Source organism: Bos indicus, chromosome 6 (assembly GCF_029378745.1).
Source record: "Bos indicus isolate NIAB-ARS_2022 breed Sahiwal x Tharparkar chromosome 6, NIAB-ARS_B.indTharparkar_mat_pri_1.0, whole genome shotgun sequence".
Lineage (NCBI taxonomy): Eukaryota > Metazoa > Chordata > Mammalia > Artiodactyla > Bovidae > Bos > Bos indicus.
In genome coordinates this window covers 57,563,450-57,587,041 of record NC_091765.1, presented here as the reverse complement: position 1 = coordinate 57,587,041, position 23,592 = coordinate 57,563,450, and the positions used below count along the sequence as shown (strand labels likewise).

General features: G+C 40.0%; 2 protein-coding genes across 8 annotated transcripts in view; one reads left to right on the top strand and one right to left on the bottom strand.

Annotated features, from left to right (window-relative positions):
• Positions 1-23,592, bottom strand: part of PGCKA1 (PDCD10 and GCKIII kinases associated 1) — an 81,964-nt gene that overhangs the window by 44,078 nt on the left and 14,294 nt on the right. For 2 of the 7 annotated variants that reach the window (XM_070791270.1, XM_019962572.2), the window contains exon 1: positions 2,837-5,785. The exons of 4 other annotated variants lie outside the window; for them this stretch is intronic. The gene's annotated coding sequence lies outside the window, so the exon portion shown is untranslated. Of the gene's footprint in view, positions 1-2,836; positions 5,803-23,592 lie in introns of those variants that run through there. One more of the 7 variants, XM_070791273.1, reaches the window with a different exon arrangement.
• The window catches only part of LOC109560143 (uncharacterized), a 106,396-nt gene continuing 84,678 nt past the window's right edge, over positions 1,875-23,592 (top strand). The window contains exons 1-2 of the mRNA XM_070790735.1: positions 1,875-1,931; positions 9,982-10,097. Coding sequence (XP_070646836.1) covers positions 1,875-1,931; positions 9,982-10,097 — 173 coding nt within the window. The remainder of the gene's footprint in view (positions 1,932-9,981; positions 10,098-23,592) is intronic.

Genomic DNA, 23,592 nt, shown 5'->3' with positions numbered 1-23,592 from the left:
AAAGTTGATGGGATTCATCTGCCCCATTTCCAGCTTCTGGGTCAGCTTACTCAGGTCCACTGAGCGCGTGGCTACTCATCCACCTACTTTCTGTTAATAGCAGCAGCAGATGCCTTGGATCACTGAATCAGGGAAGGTCCAGGTAATACTCGGGGTGCGCACATACATATGTGCTCAGCCGTTTCAGTCACGTCCGACTCTTTGCGACCCCAGGGACTGCAGCCCGTCAGGCTTCTCTGTCCATGGAATTCTCTGGAATGGGTTGCCATGCCCTCCTCCAGGAGATCTTCCTGACCCAGGGATCGAACCTGAATCTCTTATGTCTCCTGCATTGGAAGGCGGGTTCCTTACCACTAGCACCACCTGGGAAGCCCAATATTCAGGGTGGGTATCATATACAGAGAGGAGAATGAAGTAAATGTGCATTTAGCATCCCGAGATTCCTCCAGTCTCCTTCTCACCCTCAACCTCCCAAACAATCACTGGCAGCCAGACCCTTACCCTCAGGGCAAGAGTTTGCAGGCATTTTCTAAGGGGATCTGGCCAACACAAGAGGAAAACCCTAAAATGACTGTGACGGTGGAAATTCCCTAACAACTAGCTCAGCCAGATCCTACAAGTCACCATCAGAAAGTGCAATCGATCTCTCACTCTCACGTTTTCATTTGGAACTTTAGTTAAACTCCCTCACTCTAACATAAATGATTATCAAATAGCTGAGGAAAACCAAAAAACAATACGGAGAGATCAGAAACTATGGAGTAAAAAGAAAATTTCAAAAAAGATTGTTAAAGAATTCATGGAGATAAGAGAAATATATTGTCTCATGAAGCAAGAAAATGATATTATTTAAAAAAAGAGAAAATTAAGAGAACAACAACAAAAAAGCCTCTTAGGAATTAAAAATATGACAGCATAAATAAAAACTTGACTTGAAAGAATTTAAGTTAAAACTGAAGAAATTAGAGTGAAAAGACAAACAGACCAGAGGAGAGCAAGAATAAGAAAAGCAGATAAATAATCCAGGAATTCCAGATCTAGAGTAAAACAAAAGAAAACAGCCACAGGAGAAGAAAATATCAAATATTTTCCAAGAAAATTTCTCAAAACTGGAGGGTAGATTTTCTAGATTTAAAAGGCCCAGTGAGTTTGTAGTTGTTTAGTCACTAAGCTGTGTCCGACTCTTTTGCAACCCCATGGACGGTAGCCTGCCAGGCTTCTCTGTCCATGGGATTTCCCAGGCAAGAATACTGGAAGGGGTTGCCATTTCCTTCTCCAGGGTATCTTTCCAACCCAGGGATCAAACCCATGTCTCCTACACTGGCAGTCGGATTCTGTACCACTGAGCCACCACGGAAGCCCTTGAGTTTCCTGTACAATGGATTAAAAAAACAAAAACAAAAAACACAAAAATCTGCACTGAAGTGATATCACTGTGAAATTTCCCAACATATTCAACCAACTTTCAGAGAAGAAAATACGTACACACACACACACACACACACACACACACACACACACGTGACTGGGAACTGTAGTGGTGGCTGGAATTAGAATACTTACAGCAACCGTACTGTGAACAAGGGAACAGTAGAGCAAGGTCTTCAAAATTTGGAAGAAAAAAGAAAAATCTGAGTGAAAATAATTTCCAACACAGAACTCTCTATGAAATCATGCTATCAGTCCAGTGAGGTAGAATACAGACATTTTTAGACAGGCAAGTTCTTACATAATTTTAAATTTCATATGCTTTGTGTCAGGGAGCTACTGTAGGATATAGTCCATGAAAATGAGAAAATAAAACAAGAAAAAAGAGGTCTATGAAACAGGAGCTCCAACATAGCAGAGAAGTGAAGGGACCCTGTGGAACCGCAATGACAGAAGATCTCAGCAATAACCGGGCAGAGGGGGCAACCAGTCCAGATGAGCAGGTGAGCAGTCTCTGAGAGAGATTTCTTCAAAAGCATGAAATAGAATGGATACAATACCTGATACGAAACTGATAGAATCACGGAACACCTTTGGAGAATGTTCATACAACTGGCAAATATTTCAGTGCTGAATGAATGTTTAAGTACATAAAACACACGCACACAAACCAAACAAAGATAAATAAACAAGTAAAAAGAAAATTATTAACTCTAGGCATAGGTTATGCTGATAGGAAAAAAATAGTATATGCTCCATTTCTGAACAGCACGGTCATAATAATGTAAACTTTGAATATTTTTCTAATCAAAACTGAGATGACCCTACCCTGTGAGGATGGCAGCTGCCCGTGGTAGAAGCGAATAAAGAACTAGGTCCTCGTGTTTGTAGGGGAAAGTCAGCGTACAGTGACGTCTCTGAAAAAAGCAGGAGGTGGCGGGACTTACTTGCCATTAAAGTATATGCAGGCGGAGTGGAAAGTAGTTTCTCTGGGGAAGGGGAAAAGAGGAACAGGAGCCTGGGACCTGCTCATTTTCTTAAGAAACCTTGTAGAACCAGCATGTCTTTTAAGCTGTACCCTGCTATATATGATTTTGATGAACATTTAAAAAATAATTTAAAGTGTAAGAGTATATAGACAGCTAACATGTACTGCTTTTTCAAAATAACACCTATGTAATTTTGATAAATAATATTTTGGGTGTTTACTTTCCTTTTTCATAAATTTAGAGGGTTGGACTAGACCCTCTCATGTGTATGTTTTTTGTATCTTTTTGTACATGTGTCTGGACTTGTGAACATAAACACACACAAATCTGATAATCAATAGTGGAATTCCCCTGATTATTTGATCATTAAAAATTAATTGTATTATCCACATATTCACAAAGGCATAATCTGATCCTACCGAATGAAGAACAAGGTGGTGCAACCATCTACCGATTTGTAGAGAAACACCTGAGGTTGCATTTCAGTCTTCCTCTGTCCATGTGAGAGGAGACACAGGAAGAGACTAAAGTTCCCTGCTGCTTAGACTCTGAACTGTGACGCAAGTATGGTGATGCGAGCCTAAAAGTTAATATTTATCCATCTCAGGGAGTTAAACTTGGCTTGAGAACTTGGCTGGAGGCTGGGGGTAGAAGGAAAGTGCTACAAACTCTGGTAAAGTTAATGCTTTAGCATAAATTTGTGTTAAAGTCAATGTTAATCTTGGTAGCACAGCCAAGTCACTCTCATCTTCTCTAGCATATGCCAAGGAAGTTGATGGTGAGTCCTTCAACTTTCGCTTCACTTTCAACAAAACTAAAACACTAAAATGGGGAGGGCCAGGTATGGAGCTCTGTACTAAAGAGAAATAAGAAGATTGTCCAGTTCAAATCTCCCGTTTCTTCCTAGCTTGGTGACTGGTGATTCAATCTCTCTGGGCCCTGAATTCTTCATCCTGGAATACCTATTTCACGTAGCTGTTAGGAGTATATGTGTTAATACCTGTAGAACACTGAAAACAGTGCCTACGTGTGTCTTCTCTAAAAACATATGTAAAGAACAGAACTGATTTATTGGGGTCTTAGATTCATGGCTGGTGTGCACTTTCATGGGCTCTGGCATGCTCTCTTTCTCTCTCTTTAACCTGGACTTTATTTATGTAACCTGGTCTTCAGAATAATGGAAGCTCTAAGAAGAGAGACTTTCCCATGACAAATTTGGTCAAGTCAATCTCAAAAAGTCAAGGAACACATTGTTCACTGACCATAGTAATCCTGTTTGGCAAAATCTCAGGTTACATTCATTTGCACCAATGTTTCGTATCTGACGCTAGAGCTTTCCTTTGGATGCCAGATGCATTTGGCATTCTTGGATGTGGTGGGCAGACTCTGTACTAGTGCCAAGCCAAGGAGTCCAACGACTGGCTTAGGGACATGCTCTCATTCCTTTTTATTTTTCCGGTCCTCAACAATATCTGGCCTACAGAGAAGGAGATTGTTTGTTGAATATAAAATGAAAAAAAAAAAAAAAATTGGTATGCTTCTCATAGTTGAAGAGAAGAACAACCATACCTTACAGTTACTCACAATTCTCTCATCTATGACTGTAATCTTATTTTTCTATTTTTTTCTGTTTATACTAAAACTTTTATAGGTTAAATCACTATATTAAGTGGAATGTTACTATATCATTACAGTATGTGTAATTTACATTTAAAGAAATTAATAAAGAAGACTCATTGTAGGGAAGTAATACTGTTTAGTTGCGAGCTATTTTTTGTGTTAAAAAACCCCCAAAGAATATTAATCCCTTATCAGATATATGGTTTCCAAATATATTCTGTCATTTCATAGGTTGGCTTTTCACTACCATTTCCTTTGCTATGTGCAGCTTTTTTAGCCTGATGCAGTCCCACTTGTCTATCTTTGCTTTTGTTGCCTGTGGTCTTGGTGTAAGATCCCAGAAATCAATGCCAAGATCAATGTCATGAAGGTTTTCTGTCATATTTTGGAGTTTTATAGTTTCAGGTCTTAGGTTTACATCTTTAGTCCACTGTGAGCTGATTTTTGTGTATGGTATAAGATAAGGGTCTAATTTCCTTCTTTTGCATGTGGATATCCAGTTTTCCCAACTGTCTTTTCTTCATTGTGTATTCTTGGCATACTTGTCAAAGATCAGTTACATTTATGCTACAGACTATAGGTCTGTGTGCCCAAAAGAATGGGATTGTGCATGTGTGTGTGCTCAGCTGCTTCAGTCGTGTCCGACTGTGACCCCGTGGACTATAGCCCTGTCCATAGGATTCTCTAGGTAAAAATACTGGAGTGGGTTGCCATACCCTTCTTCAAGGGATCTTCCTGACTCAGGGATTGAGTCTCCTGTGTCTCCTGCATTGGCAGGAGGATTCTTTATCCATTGAGCTACCTGGGAAGCCCCCCAAATGGGATTAGTGCCTTTATAAAAGAGACCCCAGAAAGCTCCCTTGTGCCTTATGCCACCTGAGGTTACAGCAAGAACATAGTTCTCTCTGAACCAGGAAGTAAGATCTCACCAAATGTTGAATCCCAACACCTTGATCTTGGATTTCCCAGCCTCCAGAACTGTGAGAAATACATTTCTGTTTTTTACAAGTCACCCATTCTATGGTATTCTGTTACAGCATCTTCGATGGACTAAGATTCCATGTAGTTATAAACTTATTTCTGGGCTTTTATTTTTTTCCATTAGTCTGTACGTCTGTTTTCAGTATCAAACTGTTTTAGTTACTGCAGCTTTGTGATACCTTTTGAAATCAGAAACTGTGATATCTCATGCCTTTTCTTTCTCAGGTTTGCTTTGGCTCTTCTGGGTCTTTTGTGGCTCCATATGAATTTTAGAATTGTTTCTTTTTCTGTAAAAACATTGAGATTTTGATATTCTGACAGATGTTGCACTGAATCTGTAATCACTTTGGGTGATATGGACATCTTAACAATATTAGGTCTTCCAATCCATGAACATGAGATGTCTGTTAATTTCTGTCTTTATTTCTTTCATCAATGTTTTACAGTTTTCAGTGTACAGTTCTTTCACCTCCTTGGTTAAACTTATTCCCATACAAATAGAGTATTTTATTCTTTTTGATGCTACTTCAACTGGGATTGTTTTATTAATTTTCTTTTTGGATAATCTGTTTTCAGCACATAGAAATGCAGCTGGTTTTGTATGTTGATTCTGTATCCTGTGACTTTACTGAATTCCTTTATTAGTTTTAATTTGCATGTGTGTAAAATCTTCAGGCTTTTCTACATGTAAGATCCTGTGGATTTTTATAATCATTTCATAAATGCTGTTAGACAACAGGTTATTAGAGAAAACTTATATCCTAAATTAAATGAGAATAAAAATATTTGGAGGGAAATACAAGTGAATATTTACCTAATTAAAGAATAAGGAAGACTTTTTTTTTTTTTTTTTTGGTTACTAAAGTTCTTGGAAAAAGATAAATAAAAGATTAATAAGTTACATAAAAAGCAAACATTTTTCACCTTAAAATGTGAAAAACTACAAAGATCAAATGAAACATTTGTGACAGATGATAAAGGGTCACTATCTTTAACTTTAAAAGGGTTCATAATTCAGTAGGATATTTATTAAAGATATCAGCAACAAAGGACAAGACCAACCGATTAAGAAGTGAATAAATATTAAAGACAATGAACATGAAAAATTATTCAGAGTTAAAGAAAAGACTGAATCCTGATGAATATTGCTTAATGTAAAAAAAGCATCTATCCTAATAAGTTGGTTTAGTAATAAATATGTGAGACCTCTTATTTGAAAAACAAAAAACCGATCAATCAAATACATAAACAGAAGTGAGTGTGGTAATGAAGCAGGTAAAGAGTTTCAGTGAGCAAGGATTGCCCAGCAGGGTTAAATGACACTCAAGGGTCAGGGGAGCAAAGGACTGTAATGCCTCCCAAGTTCAGCACCAAGAAGGTAACTGGTGACCTTGGCAAAGGCAGTTTTGGTGCAGGGGTGAATCTGGAAGCTAGACTGCTATGGGTTACCCAGCTTCCTCAGTAGGTGAAGAAGTGGAAAAGTTACCCATAAAAACTCTAGAAGGAAACCGGTTGTGAAAGGAAGTGAGAGAGAATGAGAAAGACGAAAGTAGGATTAAAGGAAGGTTTGCTTAAGTTGGGAGTTTTCAAGCTGTTTGGATATGCTGGTTGGAGACAGTGGGAAGAAAGGGAGGAGTTGAAGACAGAGGAAAGAGAGAGGATTATGACTGGAATAAGGTCTGTTCGCAGGCGGAAGGGAATGATGGTGGGTCAATCTGCCTCAGACAGGAGATGATGAGAAATGAGATGGACCTGTGCTGAGTGTCTTTATTTTATGTCTTCCTGTTCTGCAGAGGCTAGAGAGCAGAAAAGAGTTCCCAGCCTCACTCGAAGTAGGGTTCCCAGATCCACTTAGATTCAGGCAATCCTATGCAAGAAGGGGGGCTTCCCACGTGGCACAGTGGTAAAGAATCCACCTGCAATGCAGGAGACACAAGTTCAGTTCCTGGGTTGGGAAGATTCCCTGGAGTAGAAAATGGCAACCCACTCCAGCATCCTTGCCTGGGAAATCCCATGGATAGAGGAACCTGGTGGGCTACAGTCCATAATGTTGCAAGAGTCAGACACAACTGAGCAACTGAGCACCCATGCATGCAAGATGAGACAGGGAGAAGGAAGGGAGGCAGAGGCTGTACTTCAGCTACTTCTGCTTTTTCTGCTGGTAAACCCCACAGGGATGCACTGGGTTTTCCGTTAGCAGTGTCCCAGCAGCCTGGTGCTTTATGGATGTCAAGAGGCAGAATGTGGGGCATTGGATTCTTGTCTGTGCAGACCCCTGAGTCATGGTGTACGTCTCGGGCCATCGTTCACGGCAGCTCACAGGCTAACCCCAGCTAAGGTAGTGTTCCACTGACCATTTCCAATTCCCCCTCATTTTGGTTGTGTAGGAGGAGGCAGCTCCCTGGGAGGGTTAGTTGTATGGTGGTATTTGTTGTCTTGGTGTTACTGAGCCTGCTACTCAAGCCTTTCTGGGGATATTGTAAGCATTCGATTCCTTGTATTAAATTTCCTTTTGCTTGAAATGGCTAAGTAATTTCTGTTTCTTGATTGAGAGGGACATCTCCTTTTGTATCGAGAGGGAAGGAAAAATGGATGTACATGTAGATAAATGTGTGTGTGTGTGTGTGATGAAAATCTCCCCAAATGCAGGAGTTTTTAAGCTATGGTGTTATAGAGTCTCAAGGAGTTCCTGGATAGGGTTCAAGGCATCAGTAAACTTAAATGAGTAAAAGCCATATCTCCTTCTTTCCGAATCTCTAACTTAAATTTAGTATTTTCTTCAATTCTGAATGTAGGCATCACACTACAGCATTGCTGGCAGTTCCTGTGACTTCACCCCTAACAGAAAATAGGCATTTTCACAATGTTTTAGAGCTGTTGTAGATCCCAAACATTGTTTATGCTCATAACTATGGTATTTATTAGACTCCTGCTAGATCTTGTTCTATAATACATTTATAAAGATACACACACTGATGTTTTTCCAAAGAAGACATCAGATGACTAACAGGCACATGCAAAGATGCTCAACAACACTAATTATTAGAGAAATGCAAGTCAAAACAACTATGAGATATCACCTTACACCTGTCAGAATGGTTATCATCAAAAAATCTACAAATAACAAATGTTGGAGATGTGGAGAACAGGGAATCATCACACACTGTTGGTGGGAACACAGATTGGTAGCACACTATGGAAAAACAGTATAGAGGCTCCTCAAAAAATTAAAAATAGAGTAATCAAATTATCCAGCAATTCTACTCCTAGGTATGTATACAAAAACCCCAAAAAAACCAAAAAAAAAACAAAGAGCAAAAAGAAAACAAAAATTTGAAAAGATACATGGCACCCCAATATTCATAGCAGAATTATTTACCATAGCCAAGATATGGAAGCCACCCAAGTGTCCATAAACAGATGAATAGAAAAAGATGTACATACATACATCCACATACACATATACACACAATGGAATATCACTCAACCATAAAAAAGAATGAAATTCTTTCATTTGCCACAATCTGGATGGACCTAGCGAATATTATACCTAGTGGAGTAAGTCAGAGTTAGGAAATCCTATATATCATTTATATGTGGAATCTCAAAAATAATATAAATGATCATATATGCAAAACAGAAACAGACTCACAGATCTAGGGTATGGGATTAAGAGATACAAACTGCTGTGTATAAAACAGATGAGCAACAAGGATATACTGTATAGCATAGGGAACTACAGCCATTGTCTTATAATAACTTTTAATGGAGAATATAATCTGTAAAAATAATCATTATTCTGTATACCTGAAACAAATATTGTAAATGAACTGTACTTCAATTTTAAAGAATGGAATATAAAAAATAAAACACAGTATTATATCACAATTTTTAACGTCTTTTGTTTTCCCTGTAGAGTTTCTAAACTTTGGCACTAATGATATTTTAGGATGGATACTTCTTTCTCTGGGGGGACTGTTTTTGCGCTGCAGGGTGACTGAGGGCCTTGACTATGCCAGTAGCTCTCTTCCTGATCACATGACCATCACAGATGCCGTCACCTGGGGGCAAAAGTGACCCTGGCTGGGAGCCACTACTCTGCCTGAAGGAGAGAGGGCTTAAAAAATGGATGCACCAGAGGATGGGAAACAGAAGTGACTGAAGAAACATACAATTGAGTGATGTTAGGGGACCAGATGAAATCAAATGTGGTCATCCTTTAGTATCCTTTGGGCCATCCAGGACCCTGCTGCTGCTACTGCTGCTAAGTCGCTTCAGTCGTGTCCGACTCTGTGAGACCCATAGACAGCAGCCCACCAGGCTTCCCGTCCCTGAGATTCTCCAGGCAAGAACACTGGAGTGGGTTGCTATTTCCTTCTCCAATGCACTGTGGATATTAAAATCCAAGGACACTCAAGTCCTTTACATAAAATGGTAGAATATTTGCATAAGCTATACACACTCTCTCAATCATCTCTAGATTAAAATATCTAATACAACATAAATACTATGCAAATAATTGCAAATACAATGTAAATAGTTCCTAGTGTGTGGCAAATTCAAATTTTCCTTTTTGGAAATTTCTGCAACTTACTTTTTTCAAATTTTTTAATCTGTAGCTGGTTAAGTCCATAGATGCAGAACTTGCAAATATGGAGGGCTAAATGAACAGAGGAGCCTATGGGTGAGAGAAGAGGTTTTCAGGGTTTTATTTTTCCTACATGAATATTCAAATGATGGACAGTCTGCCACCAATAGCATATGTGAAGCAGGTGCCAACTTACAAATGAGATGGGCTGGAATCACCTACAATGTCCAAAGTACTGTTTCTTCCACTGATCGAAAATGCTAACATGTCTTAACATGCTGGTTGGAAAACACACTTTCTTGAAGCAGAAGGATAATGGAGAACATTTAGAACCTAAAAATAACTGTTATTGCCCCTTGTTCTGCTACCGTCCAGAACAACAGCAACAAGAAGCAGGCTGGGCATATTTTGGACTTGAATGGATTTGGAGGTTGCTGCTCTAAGATTGGGCCCAGCAGGCACGGCTATGAAGAACATGGAGCAACCCTATCGTTTGGCAATGTGACTCCTAAGTATTTATCTAGGAGCAATGAAAATATATATCTGTATAAAATCTTGTCCAAGAGTGTTGACAGCATCTTTATTCAGAGTAGCCCCAAACTGGAAATAACACAAATGTCCATCAACAGTATACCTGTGGTGTGGTCATACAATGAAATACTATCAAGCAAGAAAAATGAATGGACTGTTGATATATGCAACAACATGGATGAAACTCAAAAACATGTTGAGTAAAAGCAGCTGTACACAAAAGGGGGAATACATTCGTACGGACTGTGTGATTCATTTATATAAGTTTTAAGTAGGCTACATTCATCCATGGCAATTAAAAAAATCAGAATATTGACTGGTTCCATCAGGGTGGGGACGAGAACTGGTTGCAGAGAGGCATGGGAAATTTTCCTTGGTGAGGATGTTCTATTTCTCGAGGATGAGTTGGGTTATACAGTTGTACGCAGTTGCCAAAACTCACCAAATTGTACACTTGGATTTGTACATTCCACTACATGTAAATTACAAGAGAAGAAGGAGAAGGAAGAAGAGGGGGGAAAGTGAAGGAGAAGAGGAGAAAGAGAACGGTAAATAAAAACTGAACTTACAGTCAACAAAACACATACTGAAATGTTTGAAATGAAGTGAGGTCTGCAATATACTCTGAAATGTAGTCCCCCCTGCCCCGCCCCGCCCCGTGAAAAAAGGGTGGGGGATTGGTAGATAGCCAGGTGGTTAGTATGTGAGTTTTAAAAAGACACAAAATGTGAATTGTAGATTCTAGATGGTGGGATGTGCAATTCTTTAAACTTTTCTGTAACTTGAAAACTTCACACTAAACAATGTGAGTGTATGGCAGAGCATCTCTTTTTGCCTTTTTGGATTATTTCATTAACTGTTGGGCCAAAAAAGAGACTTGGAAATAAGGAAAGCATTTCATATAGTTCTTGTTCTATTTTAATAAATGGAACCTCAAGTGTCATACACATCACCTCCGCCCCCTTAATAACAACAATCATCCATGAGTACATCGCCACCACCACCTCTGGATCTTGGGGCTGTCCCAGCATGGTGCTAATTACCTTACACATGTCAGCCTCCTATAGAGAACTTCATGGTGTTCTTTATTGTTTAACAAAAAGCTCTAGGCTGAGTCACATCTTCAGAACTTCCAGACAGCCAGGAACTAGAACAGATGTTCTAAGAGGAAGATTATGTCTGCGATGGTGGGTATTTTTAGCAGAATGTATTATTCAAATATGAAGGTGTGGGACTCTGTGTGTGTGTGTGTGTGTGTGTGTGTGTATCCAGGTAGTGAGCACATTTTAGAAAAAGATACATAGTATAAATCATAAAGTAAGAGTAACTTTAATCCAGTTTTTGTAGAGAGAGAAACCTTGTTCCTTTTCTCTTTTTCCTTAAACTCCTTGTATCCAGTGCCATTTGATACTGTCACCTTGCCAAAGGGTGTGACAAAGGCTGCCTGGATTTGGCACCCCCAGCTCTTTCCTAGCTTCCTTTTCTCAATAAACCTTTGACAAAGGTCAGGGGTTTGAAAGGTCGGGTTTTTCCTTGTTTGGTTCGTGTTTCTTGCTCAGTAGAATGATTAAACGTCTCTGAGTGTCAATAAATAAGTGGTTTCGGTGAAGCTTTTCGGAATCTGTTTCCCTGAAGGCTGCTTGGTGGCGTGCCTGGGATTGGTTCGGTTTTGTATGAAACTGGTAGGTAAACATTGTAATTAGCAGGCTGCCTCATCCCTGCGGCTCCTGATACCTGTACAGCCATGCATTTAAGAAGAGGGCAGGGATAAAATATCTTCACCTAAAACCAGGAGTCAGGCTTTGATCTTCAGCTCCGACTGACAAAATGCTAAGGTGCTAAAGAGGCAGAAGCCGGATTTGAGCTAAAGGGATCTCAGGACCCCTGGCACAGCTATGCTAGCACTAGAAAGAATGTATGAATTAGGTAAATACCTACCAGGAAAAAAATTAAAAAGACAATAAGCCAGCCTTGAAAAAAAACATATCAGTTTTCTGATTAACTTTACTCTGATTGGAGGCCATAATTCAAACCAGATTCATGAAACAGTGTCAGACAATTCTGGCTGCGTACAGGGGCAACGTATCAGAACTGGATCAGCTACAGTAACCCCATACTGAACAAGTTCAGGATCTCTGGTTCATTTTGTGCGGATATCTCTGTGTTATTGTTAGGGAGAGAAGGGTGGGTTCCTGTAAAGCCAGGTCAAACCATCTTCTTCCTGAGAAGTAACTGACTGATGTGCAAATCAAGCATCTTCTGCCTGTCCCACTGGGAAAATATAGTAGACATGTTTCAAACAATGACTCAATTAGTGGTACCTAGGTTCCAGAAAGTAGCAGACAAACTTTGAAACTTAATTGGATTGAGGAGGGGGAAAAAAAAAATTCTGGCTCCTTTCCTAACATAAATTGTATATAATCAGCAAATCAGCAGGTAGTTTTCATTGGGTTGTGACTCATGTCACACTTAATTCCAATAAAGATTACGGGATGAGATTTTAAAGCTTGTCTGAAATTAGAAATGTAGGAAACCTGAAGGTGACTTTGGTAGAGAATATAGAATACAAAATAGTGTGCAAAATAATAAAATATTCACTCTTTGGGTGGGTTTTATGAATTGCTGCCATACAGCCATACTGTTTCAGCCTTCTGGTGGAGTGGGATGAGTGACAGCCTTACTTTTACATGCACAGAGTGGTTTTTGCTCTTTGTTCTTAAAGATGGGATAATCTATCAACATAATCTTTTCAGCCATTCTCCCAGGATAAGAAACAGAGAAAAGCTGAATGACTTGCTTTCTGAGCAGAGGGTGAAGTAAGAATGGATAGTTAGGGAGTTTGGGATTGACATGTACACACTGCTATATTAAAAACAGATAACCAACAAGGACCTAAGGTACAGCACAAGGAACTCTGCTCAATGTTACGTGGCAGCCTGGATGGGAGGAGACTTTGGGGGAGAATGGATACATGTATATGTATAGCTGGGTCCCTTCACTGTTCACCCGAAACTATGGGAACGTTGTTGATTGGCTATACTCCAATATAAGATAAAAAGTTAAAAATAAAATAAAGAATTTGAATTCTAGTCCCCATGTATTGCACACACAGCTCGCTCCAACTCTGCATCTAAGAGACCTGGCCACACCAGTGCTGGGCAGTGGAACTGGGCAGACCTGGCTCAGCTCACCTAGCTCAGATGCTCTGCTGCTTCAAGCTGAAATGCTGGTCCCATTAAGTTATGAGAAAAATTGAGAAGCATTCTTCCTCCTCCACTAACATCTCATCTTCCAGAACTTGGGCATGGGGTTGATCAGAGGGGTACAACTGGTTGCATTTTTCTTTTCCTTTATTGGTATTTTATAGGATTACTAATAAGAAATCTGAGTAAGTAACAGAAGTCTTGCCCCAGCACTTACGGGGACTGCTCCATTGAGTGAGTTGAGGATGGACGACCCTTCATGACATGGGACCACCAGACCTGGGATATAGTGCAGGCTATGAATGCTCAGTGGTGGCACCAGCTCTAGCAGAAATACTTATGCTTCTGGGGTTGATGTGGCTTGATTTGTGTCCCTAACCCATAGCACCTCAGAACGGGACTGTGTTTAGAGAGAGGACCTTTAAAGAGGTAATTAAGGTAAAATGAGGTCATTAGGCTAGGTCCTAATTCAACCTAGTGTCTTTATTAGAAGAGATTAGGACACACAGGGGCTTCCCTAGTGGCTCAGAAAGTTAAGAATCTGCCTGGAGCACAGGGGGCCTGGGTTTGATCCCTGGGATGGGAAGATCCCCTGGAGAAGGGAATGGTAACCCACTCCGATATTCTTGCCTGGAGAATCCCATGGACAGAAGGTCCTGGTGGGCCCCAGTCCATGGGGTCCCAAAGAGTTGGACACAACTGAGCGACTAAGCACAGCACTAGACAGGACACACAGACAGCACAGACTGTTGGGAGGACCACGTGAAGAGCCAGCAAGGACAGAGGCCTCAGGAGAAACCAAACCTGGGGACACGTGTCTCTACCGAAGCTTTACACACATGTGAGTTTTGGCTAATGTCGGAATCTTCCTCTTCTACACTGAAAACTCTTAGTAAAATATCTTTTGTGAATGATCCAGTTAATTTATTGATGAAGGTTTGGGGAGGTCTCCTCTAAAACACACTGTGAAGAATGTTTATGAAGAAAGACAGTGAACAGAGTTCAAGGAGAAAGGTTTTCGGTCCTTAGAAATAGGCGATTGCTTGCTGTAGCTTAGCATTCTTTGAAATAAATAACCCATCTGAGAAGTTGAACATGGAAAAATGTGATATTGGGACTAAATTCTGGAAATAAATGTGGGTGTGTGACGTAAAAAAAAAATACTTTTGGTTTTGGAAATTTTCAAACCTACTGAAGACTTGGAAGATGAGTGTATGAACAGCCACATACTTTAAGAAACCTGTGTAATGATTTGATTTTGCTCCCAAAAAGCTGTTCTTTTCTGCTTTACTGTAATCAATGTAATTCTAATAGCGCCCTCAGAAAGATATGACTATGCAATTAGATCACAAATGCTCATAGTTCAGGAGGGCTAGACATGCCTTTTGGTGAATAATTTAACTGAGAAATATTTAGGGCTCAATCTTAAATAAGGTACTACAGGAAATAAAATGATGTTTAGGGGCCACACTGAAAAAAAAAACTTACAGCCACTTGAGAAAACAAAACGCAATTCAACTGCAAAAATAAACAGCAATAAAAATAACAGATAAGTGTTGGGGGCAGAGGGAAGGCAGAAGACACTGAGAATATGAAGAGGATAAAACTGTTTCTATTTATGTTTCTTCACAGAAATGAATTTCCTATGGAAAGTAACATATCCTGTTATCAATTAATTTCCTAGTACTTAAAGGCCAATTTGGGAAACTAATTTTATAAGGCAAATTATAAATAAGTACATATTTCTCTTGTGAACACACAGCGATATTTTACAATTATTTTATTCTTTACTAGAAGGACAATCCAAAGCTCAGGGAAGTATTTGTTCCTCTAAGGGTCAACCTTAGTTTGGTGGACTTAAGCCAAGTAATTAATCCATTTTTTTCCCCTGACAAAGAATAGGCTACTATATTCACCTGACGTATTTAGTCAGCCTCACGCTAAGACATGCCCTGGGGAGGGTGTGCCTCCCAGTGAACTGGACCCTAGGCCTAGAGATCCGGGGAGCATTTCCTTCTTAACCCATTATTTCCAGAAGTCCACATGTACGTCTAGAGAAATTGGAATCAGGCAAATAATGAATAAGACCACAACTTGGTACAAATGTGATGCAGAGGGGAAGATTACTCCTAACAGGGCAAAGTGAGTGGGGGTGTGTTTTTAAATTAATACAAACTGTTAATTGCATTTGGCCACCATCTAATCTGTTTGTTTCTGTTGTTTAGTCACTCAGTCATGTTCAACTCTTTGCAACCTCATGAACTGCAGCAAGCCAGGCTCCCCTGTGCTTTACCATCTCCCAGAGCTTGCTCAAACTCATGTCCATTCAGTTGGTGATGCCATTCAACCATCTCATCCTCTGTCGTCCCCTTCTCCTCCTGCCTTCTATCTTTCCCAGCACCAGAGTCTTTTCTAATGAGTCAGCTCTTTGCATCAGGTGGCCAAAGTACTGGAGCTTCAGCTTCAGCATCAGTCCTTCCAATGAATATTCAGGACAGATTTCCTTTAGGATGGACTGGTTTGATCTCCTTGCTATCCAAAGGATTCTGAAGAGTTTTCTCTAGCACCACACTTCGAAAGCATCAGTTCTTCAGTGCTCAGCCTTCTTTATGGTCCAACTCTCATATCCATACATGACTCCTAGAAAAACTATAGCTTTGACTATATGGACCTTCGTTGGCAAAGTAATGCTTTTTTAATACGCTGTCTAGGTTGTCATAGCCAATGCAGGAGATGCAGGTTCAATCCCTGGGTCAGGAAGATACCCTGGAGAAGGAAGTGGCAACCCACTCCAGTATTCTTGCCTGGAAAACCACATGGACAGAAGAGTCTGGAGGGCTACAGTCCACAGGGTCAAAAAGAATTGAACACAACTGAGTGACTTCACACACACAATTATCCTAGGGCTATGGTGATAAATAGAACATATGCTAAGTACACTTACCTTTTGGTCTGTGCACTTCAGAGACCAAGCCCAGGTACTTTTGAGTCACTGCATTCTCTGAATGAGGCCAGAGAGGTGATTCAGTTTTGTGATTATTTCCCACTTTATGTAGTTTTTTTTTCTTTTTTAACTCCTTGTTGTTGAGGAAAACTGATTTTGCAGATTAGCCACAATCACAAGCCATTCCGGAAATTAAAATTCCTCAGGCTCTAGTTAAACATTATTGGTAAAAAGTTCCTGCTCACTACCACCTAGAAATCTATTCCACAGCATGACATATATAATGATTATATCTTTATCTAGGCTCTGCTGCTGCTGCTGCTAAGTCACTTCAGTCGTGTCCAACTCTGTGCGACCCCATAGACGGCAGCCCACTAGGCTTCTCTGTCCCTGGGATTTTCCAGGCAAGAATAGTGGAGTGGGTTGCCATTTCCTTCTCCTACAATTTCCAAATTTATATACAAGACTCAACTAAATAGAGGAGCTCAAGGAATCGATTTTCTAAATAACCAATTCATAAACACTTTTATACATAATTTCCTGCCAAGAAACTAGACAGAATTTCCTCCAACTTCAAGAATCTTATCCCTGGAAGAGGACATGGCAACCCACTCCAGTGTTCTTGCCTGGAGAATCCCATGGACAGAGGAGCCTGGCGGGCTACAGTCCATGGGGTTGCAAAGTGTCAGACACGACTAAACAACTTTCACTTTCATGTCAAGAATCTTAACCACTCCCCCCAAAAAGCACACTAGTTTTGGATGAGACAGAGTTAAATCGAAAATGAGAAATAGAAACTAGAATGCTGATTGTTTTTAAAATGTTTACTTTGAGCAAAGGATCTTTGTTATCTCAGTCTTTAACATGCATTTGGCAGCCTGTATTAAAATGGCTTATTCTCCAGGCGTGGACCACAGGTGGGGTGGACTTGGGTGAGACAGCAGTTCCAGTTTTACCACGCTTATTAATTTTGTTACTAGGGTTGAAATATGCAGCGGGGACAAAGAGCACTGTTTCTATGAACTGTTTAAAGGAGAGAGCAGGAGGAAATGTGAGAAGGATGATTTCTCAATTTTGTCTTTTAAAAGGCAGTCTCGTGGCTGCATTTCCTCCTAAATCCAACACTGTGTGTCCAACCGGACTGAGACACATCTGGCAGTACATGGAAAGATCAAGAAAGAGTTTTCATTGATCAGCAGACGGTCAGGTAGCAAAGCTGGGAGAACTGCTTCTGCTGATGTATCTTCACTAAGTGACAAGGCTGACCTTTGAAATCATTAAGTGTTGGTATTTTGATCTGTCTAAAAAGGTAAAGTGAGTTCTTTCATAAGGAAGTGGGAAAAAGCCAGACTAAATGATTATAAATGAATCAGTGCGGGTAGGACAATGAACTCAGACTGGTCAGATGGGTTAAATGAAAGGGGTCTGGGGACGTGCCAGTAGCTCTGCCCTGCAGAGCTGTTTTCAATAGATCTGTAGTTGGGTGGGGAGACCAGGCCTGGAGGGGCGCATCTGAGCTCTGAGGGGTGCACAGGTGCATACAGGCTGACACTGCCAGAGGCCTGCCTGGCTTCTGAAGATCCAGGGCGTGGGGAGGGAGCCTTGGCCACAATGATGCTTGGGAGTGGGGGATGGCAACAGGGCTTTCTGGGTGTCCCCTAGGAATCCCTCTAAGAATGATGTAATATATTTGATTTTCTTTTTTTATTTTCAGGTTTTTGACCAGTAAACAAACCCTTTCCTAGTGCTTAAGTCTTTTAAGGTGAATCTTCAGTTCTTAAAAGTTTCAATCTAGTATAAAACAGCAAATTATCTTAAACATTTCAACTTACAGGTCCACGGTCTGAATCAATTGCTCAGGGACATATTTTAAATTGGAGTCACAAGGCTAGTCATGTTAATTAACAAATTATCTGAAACATTGTGAATAGTGTATATATTTAAAATAGTAAAGACAGACTTCCCCACAACTATATATAAAGATACAAATACCTTGGGTTTTATTTAGTCCATCTCATTCGTACTTGATTCTAAACCTTCCCAGCATTAAAACACTACATTGTAAGGAAATAATTTGTTTTCAGATGGAACCCAAACTTGACACTGGGTGCCGTCTTCTCATCTCTGTCCCTAAGATTCTAATTACTAGTCACGTAATTCTCAAGACCTCTTTGATTCTTCCATCTCCCACACGGGCTGAACTTGGCAACTGACCCAAATCAACACCTCTATTCACCATTTAACCCTGAATTCTCTGTACACCCTTCCCTGACGACAATTATCACTCACAGATATAGCCTGCCAGGCTCTTCTGTCCATGAGATTCTCTGGGCAAGAATACTGGAGTGGGTTGCCATTTCCTTCTCCAGGGGATCTTCCAGACCTAGGAATCGAACCCAGGTCTTCTGCATTACAGGCAGATTCTTTACTGACTGGACTGTGAGGGAAGCCCACAAGTGTGCACAGACCTGCCAACAGACTCTGCATCAACACCCTTCTTCTGATGGATAATAGGTGGCAGATGAATAGGGGCTGGTCACAGAAGAAGAACTAGAACCTGGAGAAAGAAATGCAATAGTAGAATAGAAGTCAGAGGAAAGAGAGAATTTCCAGAAGGAAGGTATCATTAACATCAGTAGTTTGAAATGCAGCAGGGAAGTTTGTAAAGTAAAGGGATGAAACAGGACCATTAGGTTAGATGGTCATATACTTAAATTTAAGATTCAAATTGCATCAGTGAGATTTTCATGTCATTGTATGGGTAGAAATCAAAGAGCGACATAGGAAGAGTGAGCTAGAAGTGAGAAATTTGGAATTGCATTTCAAGGCAGCAACAACTCAAGAATTAAGATCTTTTAATTTAAGTTTGTATTTTAATAAGGGGTAAAGAGAGGCAGGGAAGAAGTAGATAGAATAAGAGAGAGGGAGTGAAAGATATGGAGTGGTAACCAAAAAGTGGAAGAAAGAGGTTCAATGGGAAGAGATATTTATTCTATATTTTAATTTTAAAAATAGATCTGAGTGTGTTTGCTGAGGAGAGAGTTGATTCCTTTCGTAGGGAAGGGATGGAGAGCTTAGAATTTGAAGCTTTGGGTTGGAGACAGGATTGACGGGTGAGGCAGTGTACCAGAGGATCTCAGCTAAGAGATAAGGAGACCAGGTGAAAAGATCGACCTTGAACAGGAAAAGGAACATCTTGTCCTCTAAGAATGGAGGGAATGTGGCAAGGGATACCAAGGGAGACAGGTGTGGGCGTGGGCGGGGCAGGAAGTGAAGGTAGCCCAGCTGAGCTGCCTGAATCTGGCCCCCTCTGGCCAGCCTGGCAGGACTCAACACAGTTAAGTTCCTGGGAACAGAAGGAATCTGGACTGGGATGACAACAGCTCCAGACATGGCCAAACGGAACCATCAGAGGGCCTCCTGATTATGCAGTAATTCACATGTATCACAGGTCACAGGAGGAATCTAGAGGTTTCTCTTCAATTTTGATTTCTAAGGTAAAGAAAATCAGACCAGAGACATATTCAAGAGCAGTTACTGGTGACTCTCAAACTACAAACTGGGTTTCTTGGCTTCTGCCTCCCTCCGCTGTTATAAAAATATACACAATCAATTTTCTCTCTCTCTTCCTGGCTGTCTTTCCCTCATTCTTCTGCTTTGAAGTACATCACTTTTTCTGAAAACTCCTCCCTGGCCTCTCCTCCCTCTTGTCAAGCAGATCTCATAAAAGCTTTGCAACGTCCCCTTTACTTTCCTTTGTTGCACTTCACTGAACAATTTGAAATTCTAGTTTTATTTACGTAATTATTTAATGTTCTTCTTTCCCAGCAGATATTATAAGCCACATGGGGACAAGGATCCTATTTGTTCACTTTTGTATCCTGGTGAGCACACAGCTCAAAGTCTAGATGGAGTTGGTGCTCAATAAACATGATGAATGAATTTATATTCCAAGCATATAGTGTAGGATAGTTTTCAAGAATTTTATTTGCAAATTAAAGTTCTGCATTTGTGAAAAGATTCCACTGTGGGGTGGCAAGAAGACTGACCTATATATTCCCTGGGCATATATGAAGTGCTCAATATATATTTGTTGAATGAATAAGTGAATTTCCACACCAGTTATTTTCACTCTCTTAAAAAAAAAACACCACCACACTGTGCCTCCGAGCCACTGAAAATAATTTAAAGATACTACCTAAACATGAAAAGAAAAAAGTATTTAAACAAGTAAATTAAAATTTTCCAGTGTAATTTAGAATAAATCTTAGAGTTCATCAATACTTTGTTAATAATCAATTTATAATGAAAATACTGACTATATAATTAAGGTAGCTTCTGGGATAATATATAATTGGAAAACCTAACATTTAATTCCTAAAGCTTTACACTTTGGAATGTCTCAGAGACATTTTATCTCATGACACTAAGTGAACTTGAACTTACCAAGCTTTAGGACAAAAATTCATGCATGTGCAAACATTTAAAAATAAAAGTCATCCCCAATGAATTGTCTACCACCTTTTTCAGGAAAGAAAATTCATGAACATATGCATGAAGATTAGTACCATAGTGTAGGCAAATACTTTTCCATGTCCCACCTCAAAGCAAACAAATGAAAATAGAAACTTCAAGGACAATTATAAAGTATGTCCTAGTTTAAAGGCACAGCATCCTTTTCTCCTTTGGTTTTCCTTTATACTCTTATCAGAAATAAATAATGCTAGCAGGAAAACATTTCTGCTCTTTTGACTGTGAGGTAATTAATCTTTGTCTTATATTTCTCGACTTTCAAAACTTTATAAAGATATGAAAACAGAAAGCATTCAAATGTTTGTTGATTATGGATATTAAGAGACATTAGTGAATCTACCTGGTCTAGGTTATACCTACACACCCCAACATTCTAATTCTTTCACGGAACTTTTAATTTCCAAAAGAGGCTATTATTCTGGTTAATAATTAAAATGTTTCAATGTTTAGGTATACACAATGTCACAGTGTTGGCATAAAAATGCTTTGTCACAGTCACTTGGGCAAGTTATGGGGAACACAGACGCTTTGTTAGTTATAGTATTTGGGGAAGTAAAGGAATATATGAATTCTTGAGTTTTCAGGGAAGTCTGATTTCAAATAGTCTATCTTGTTGTCCATACAAAGTGCTTTGCATTTTACTAGAAGATCCGGTACCTATATCTCATAGCAAAATTACCATCTGTCAGAAAGATGATGGCTTGGACTGCCCACAGTTGAGCAACGAGAAAGGTAACTCATCCTAAGTATTTCTGATGGCACACACAGAGTCCAGGGCTGGGTTATGTATTGTTAATAATCCCTCCCAGGCTCAACTGTCCTTTCATCTTGGAATTTTCTGACTCTTCAGATCTGAGTTCACTCACATTCCTTCCTACAGTATTTAGTGAAGGTCTATGGAAGGTTGTACATTCTCCCCTTGCCTATACATCCAGCCTCTACACATATTCCCAGTATTCAGGAAGCTAAATTTCTGCTTTTTTAAAGATTTTTTTGACGTGAATTATTTGTAAAGTCTTTTATTGAATTTGTTACAACATTTTGTCTGTTTAATGTTTTACTTTTCTGGCCATGAGACATGTGGGATCTTGGTTCCCTGACCACACCCCCTGCATTGGAAGGTGAAGTATTAAGTCCTAGACCACCAGGGAGGTCACAATTTCTGCATTTGTGAAAAGCAAAGTGTGAGCTTACTGAAAGGCAGACACATAGTTGACCAAGGGGAAATCATTATTTGTACTTTAAATTTATCCTTAGTTTCATTACATAAAAATACTAGCTTGCTTAATACAATTTAAAGGTATATCACGGTTTGGAAGGACTGTTGCTGAGGCTGAAGCTTCAATACTATGGCCATCTGATGTGAAAAGCTGACTTATTGGAATAGACTCTGATACTGGGAAAGGTTGAGGGCAAATGGAGAAGGAGGTAGCAGAAGATGAGATGGTTAGATAGCATCACTGATTCAATGGACATGAATTTGAGCAAACTCTGAGAGATAGTGGGAAGACAGAAGAGCCTGGTGTGCTGCAGTTTATGGGGTGGCCAAGAGTTGGACATGGCTTAGCAATGTAAGAACAACAACAGAGTTGTGACACTTAACTATTTTTGCTTTTTTCCCCCAATTTTAAGATAAAATTTACAAATGCACTATAAGGATACCTTAAATACTTAAAGCGCTGTAAATCCACGTAAGAATAGCAACAAGATAAAGAAAAATTGGTTTGAAAGCGTTTAAAACTAAACTTTATATAAATGTGTGTGTGCATAGAGTCTAAACAAAAATATACCATGGTAACTTAAAACATGGCAATGTTTAAGATATGGAAACTGTTGAGTTGAAATAAATTAATAGAACACTGCAAACAAGCTCATCAAATGTGCACAATGGGAGCAGAAGAATCTGAAAGGTAGAGGCCCATTTGGGTGAGGAAAACCAGATGCCAAGGGTAGTTCATTACAAATAAAAGTATTCTAATTAGCTTCAGGGGAGAAGGAGAAAAGAACCAGGTACCAAAGGTAGGAAAGCCAAACAGCCCCTAGCAGATGGAGGCACGTGACTCCCTAACTGCCCCTAGGTAACTCCTGGTTTAAGGACAAGGCAGACCTCTATCATCATTTCTGTCAGCAGATTGTCATCCAGAAGTGTCCAGTTCTCTGGAGCACCACCACGTGACACCCTGCTCTGAGCCCACAATCAGATTGCCTTTCTCTAAGATAAGAAACAGTCCCCAAAGCCCACGCTGTGAAGAGGGGCTATGAGAACAGTGGCAAGTAAGTGATGTGAAGACAGCTGCAAGAAATCATCACTGACTTCATCAACAAATACAAGTGTCCTTCCAGAGCCATGCCATTTCCTTTAGGAAGTTCAAGATATGGGTGTGCTGTTGACCCTCACTTAAATCCAAAGTCCATTTCCCCAGCATAACCAATTAGGCAGTGTAGCCGAGAGCTGTCAACTTATTCTTACTTGTGTGAAGGGGTCTGGGTGGGGGTTGGAGGAGCTTGCTCTCTGTGTTGAGTGCAGCTGAGTGTGTGAGTCTTTCTCCTGCTCTAATCTTAATCCTGCCTCTAGGATCTTAAGTCTAACTATTCCAACCATTGCTTTAAATGAGTGTTTTACACTTTGTTGAGCATGAAGCTAAACACTCTCTGAGCACACTGTTTATGGCAGGAAACAGGTTTATTCACTGCTGCCGCTAAGTCATATCAGTCGTGTCCGACTCTGTGCGACCCCACAGATGGCAGCCCACCAGGCTCCCGTCCCTGGGATTC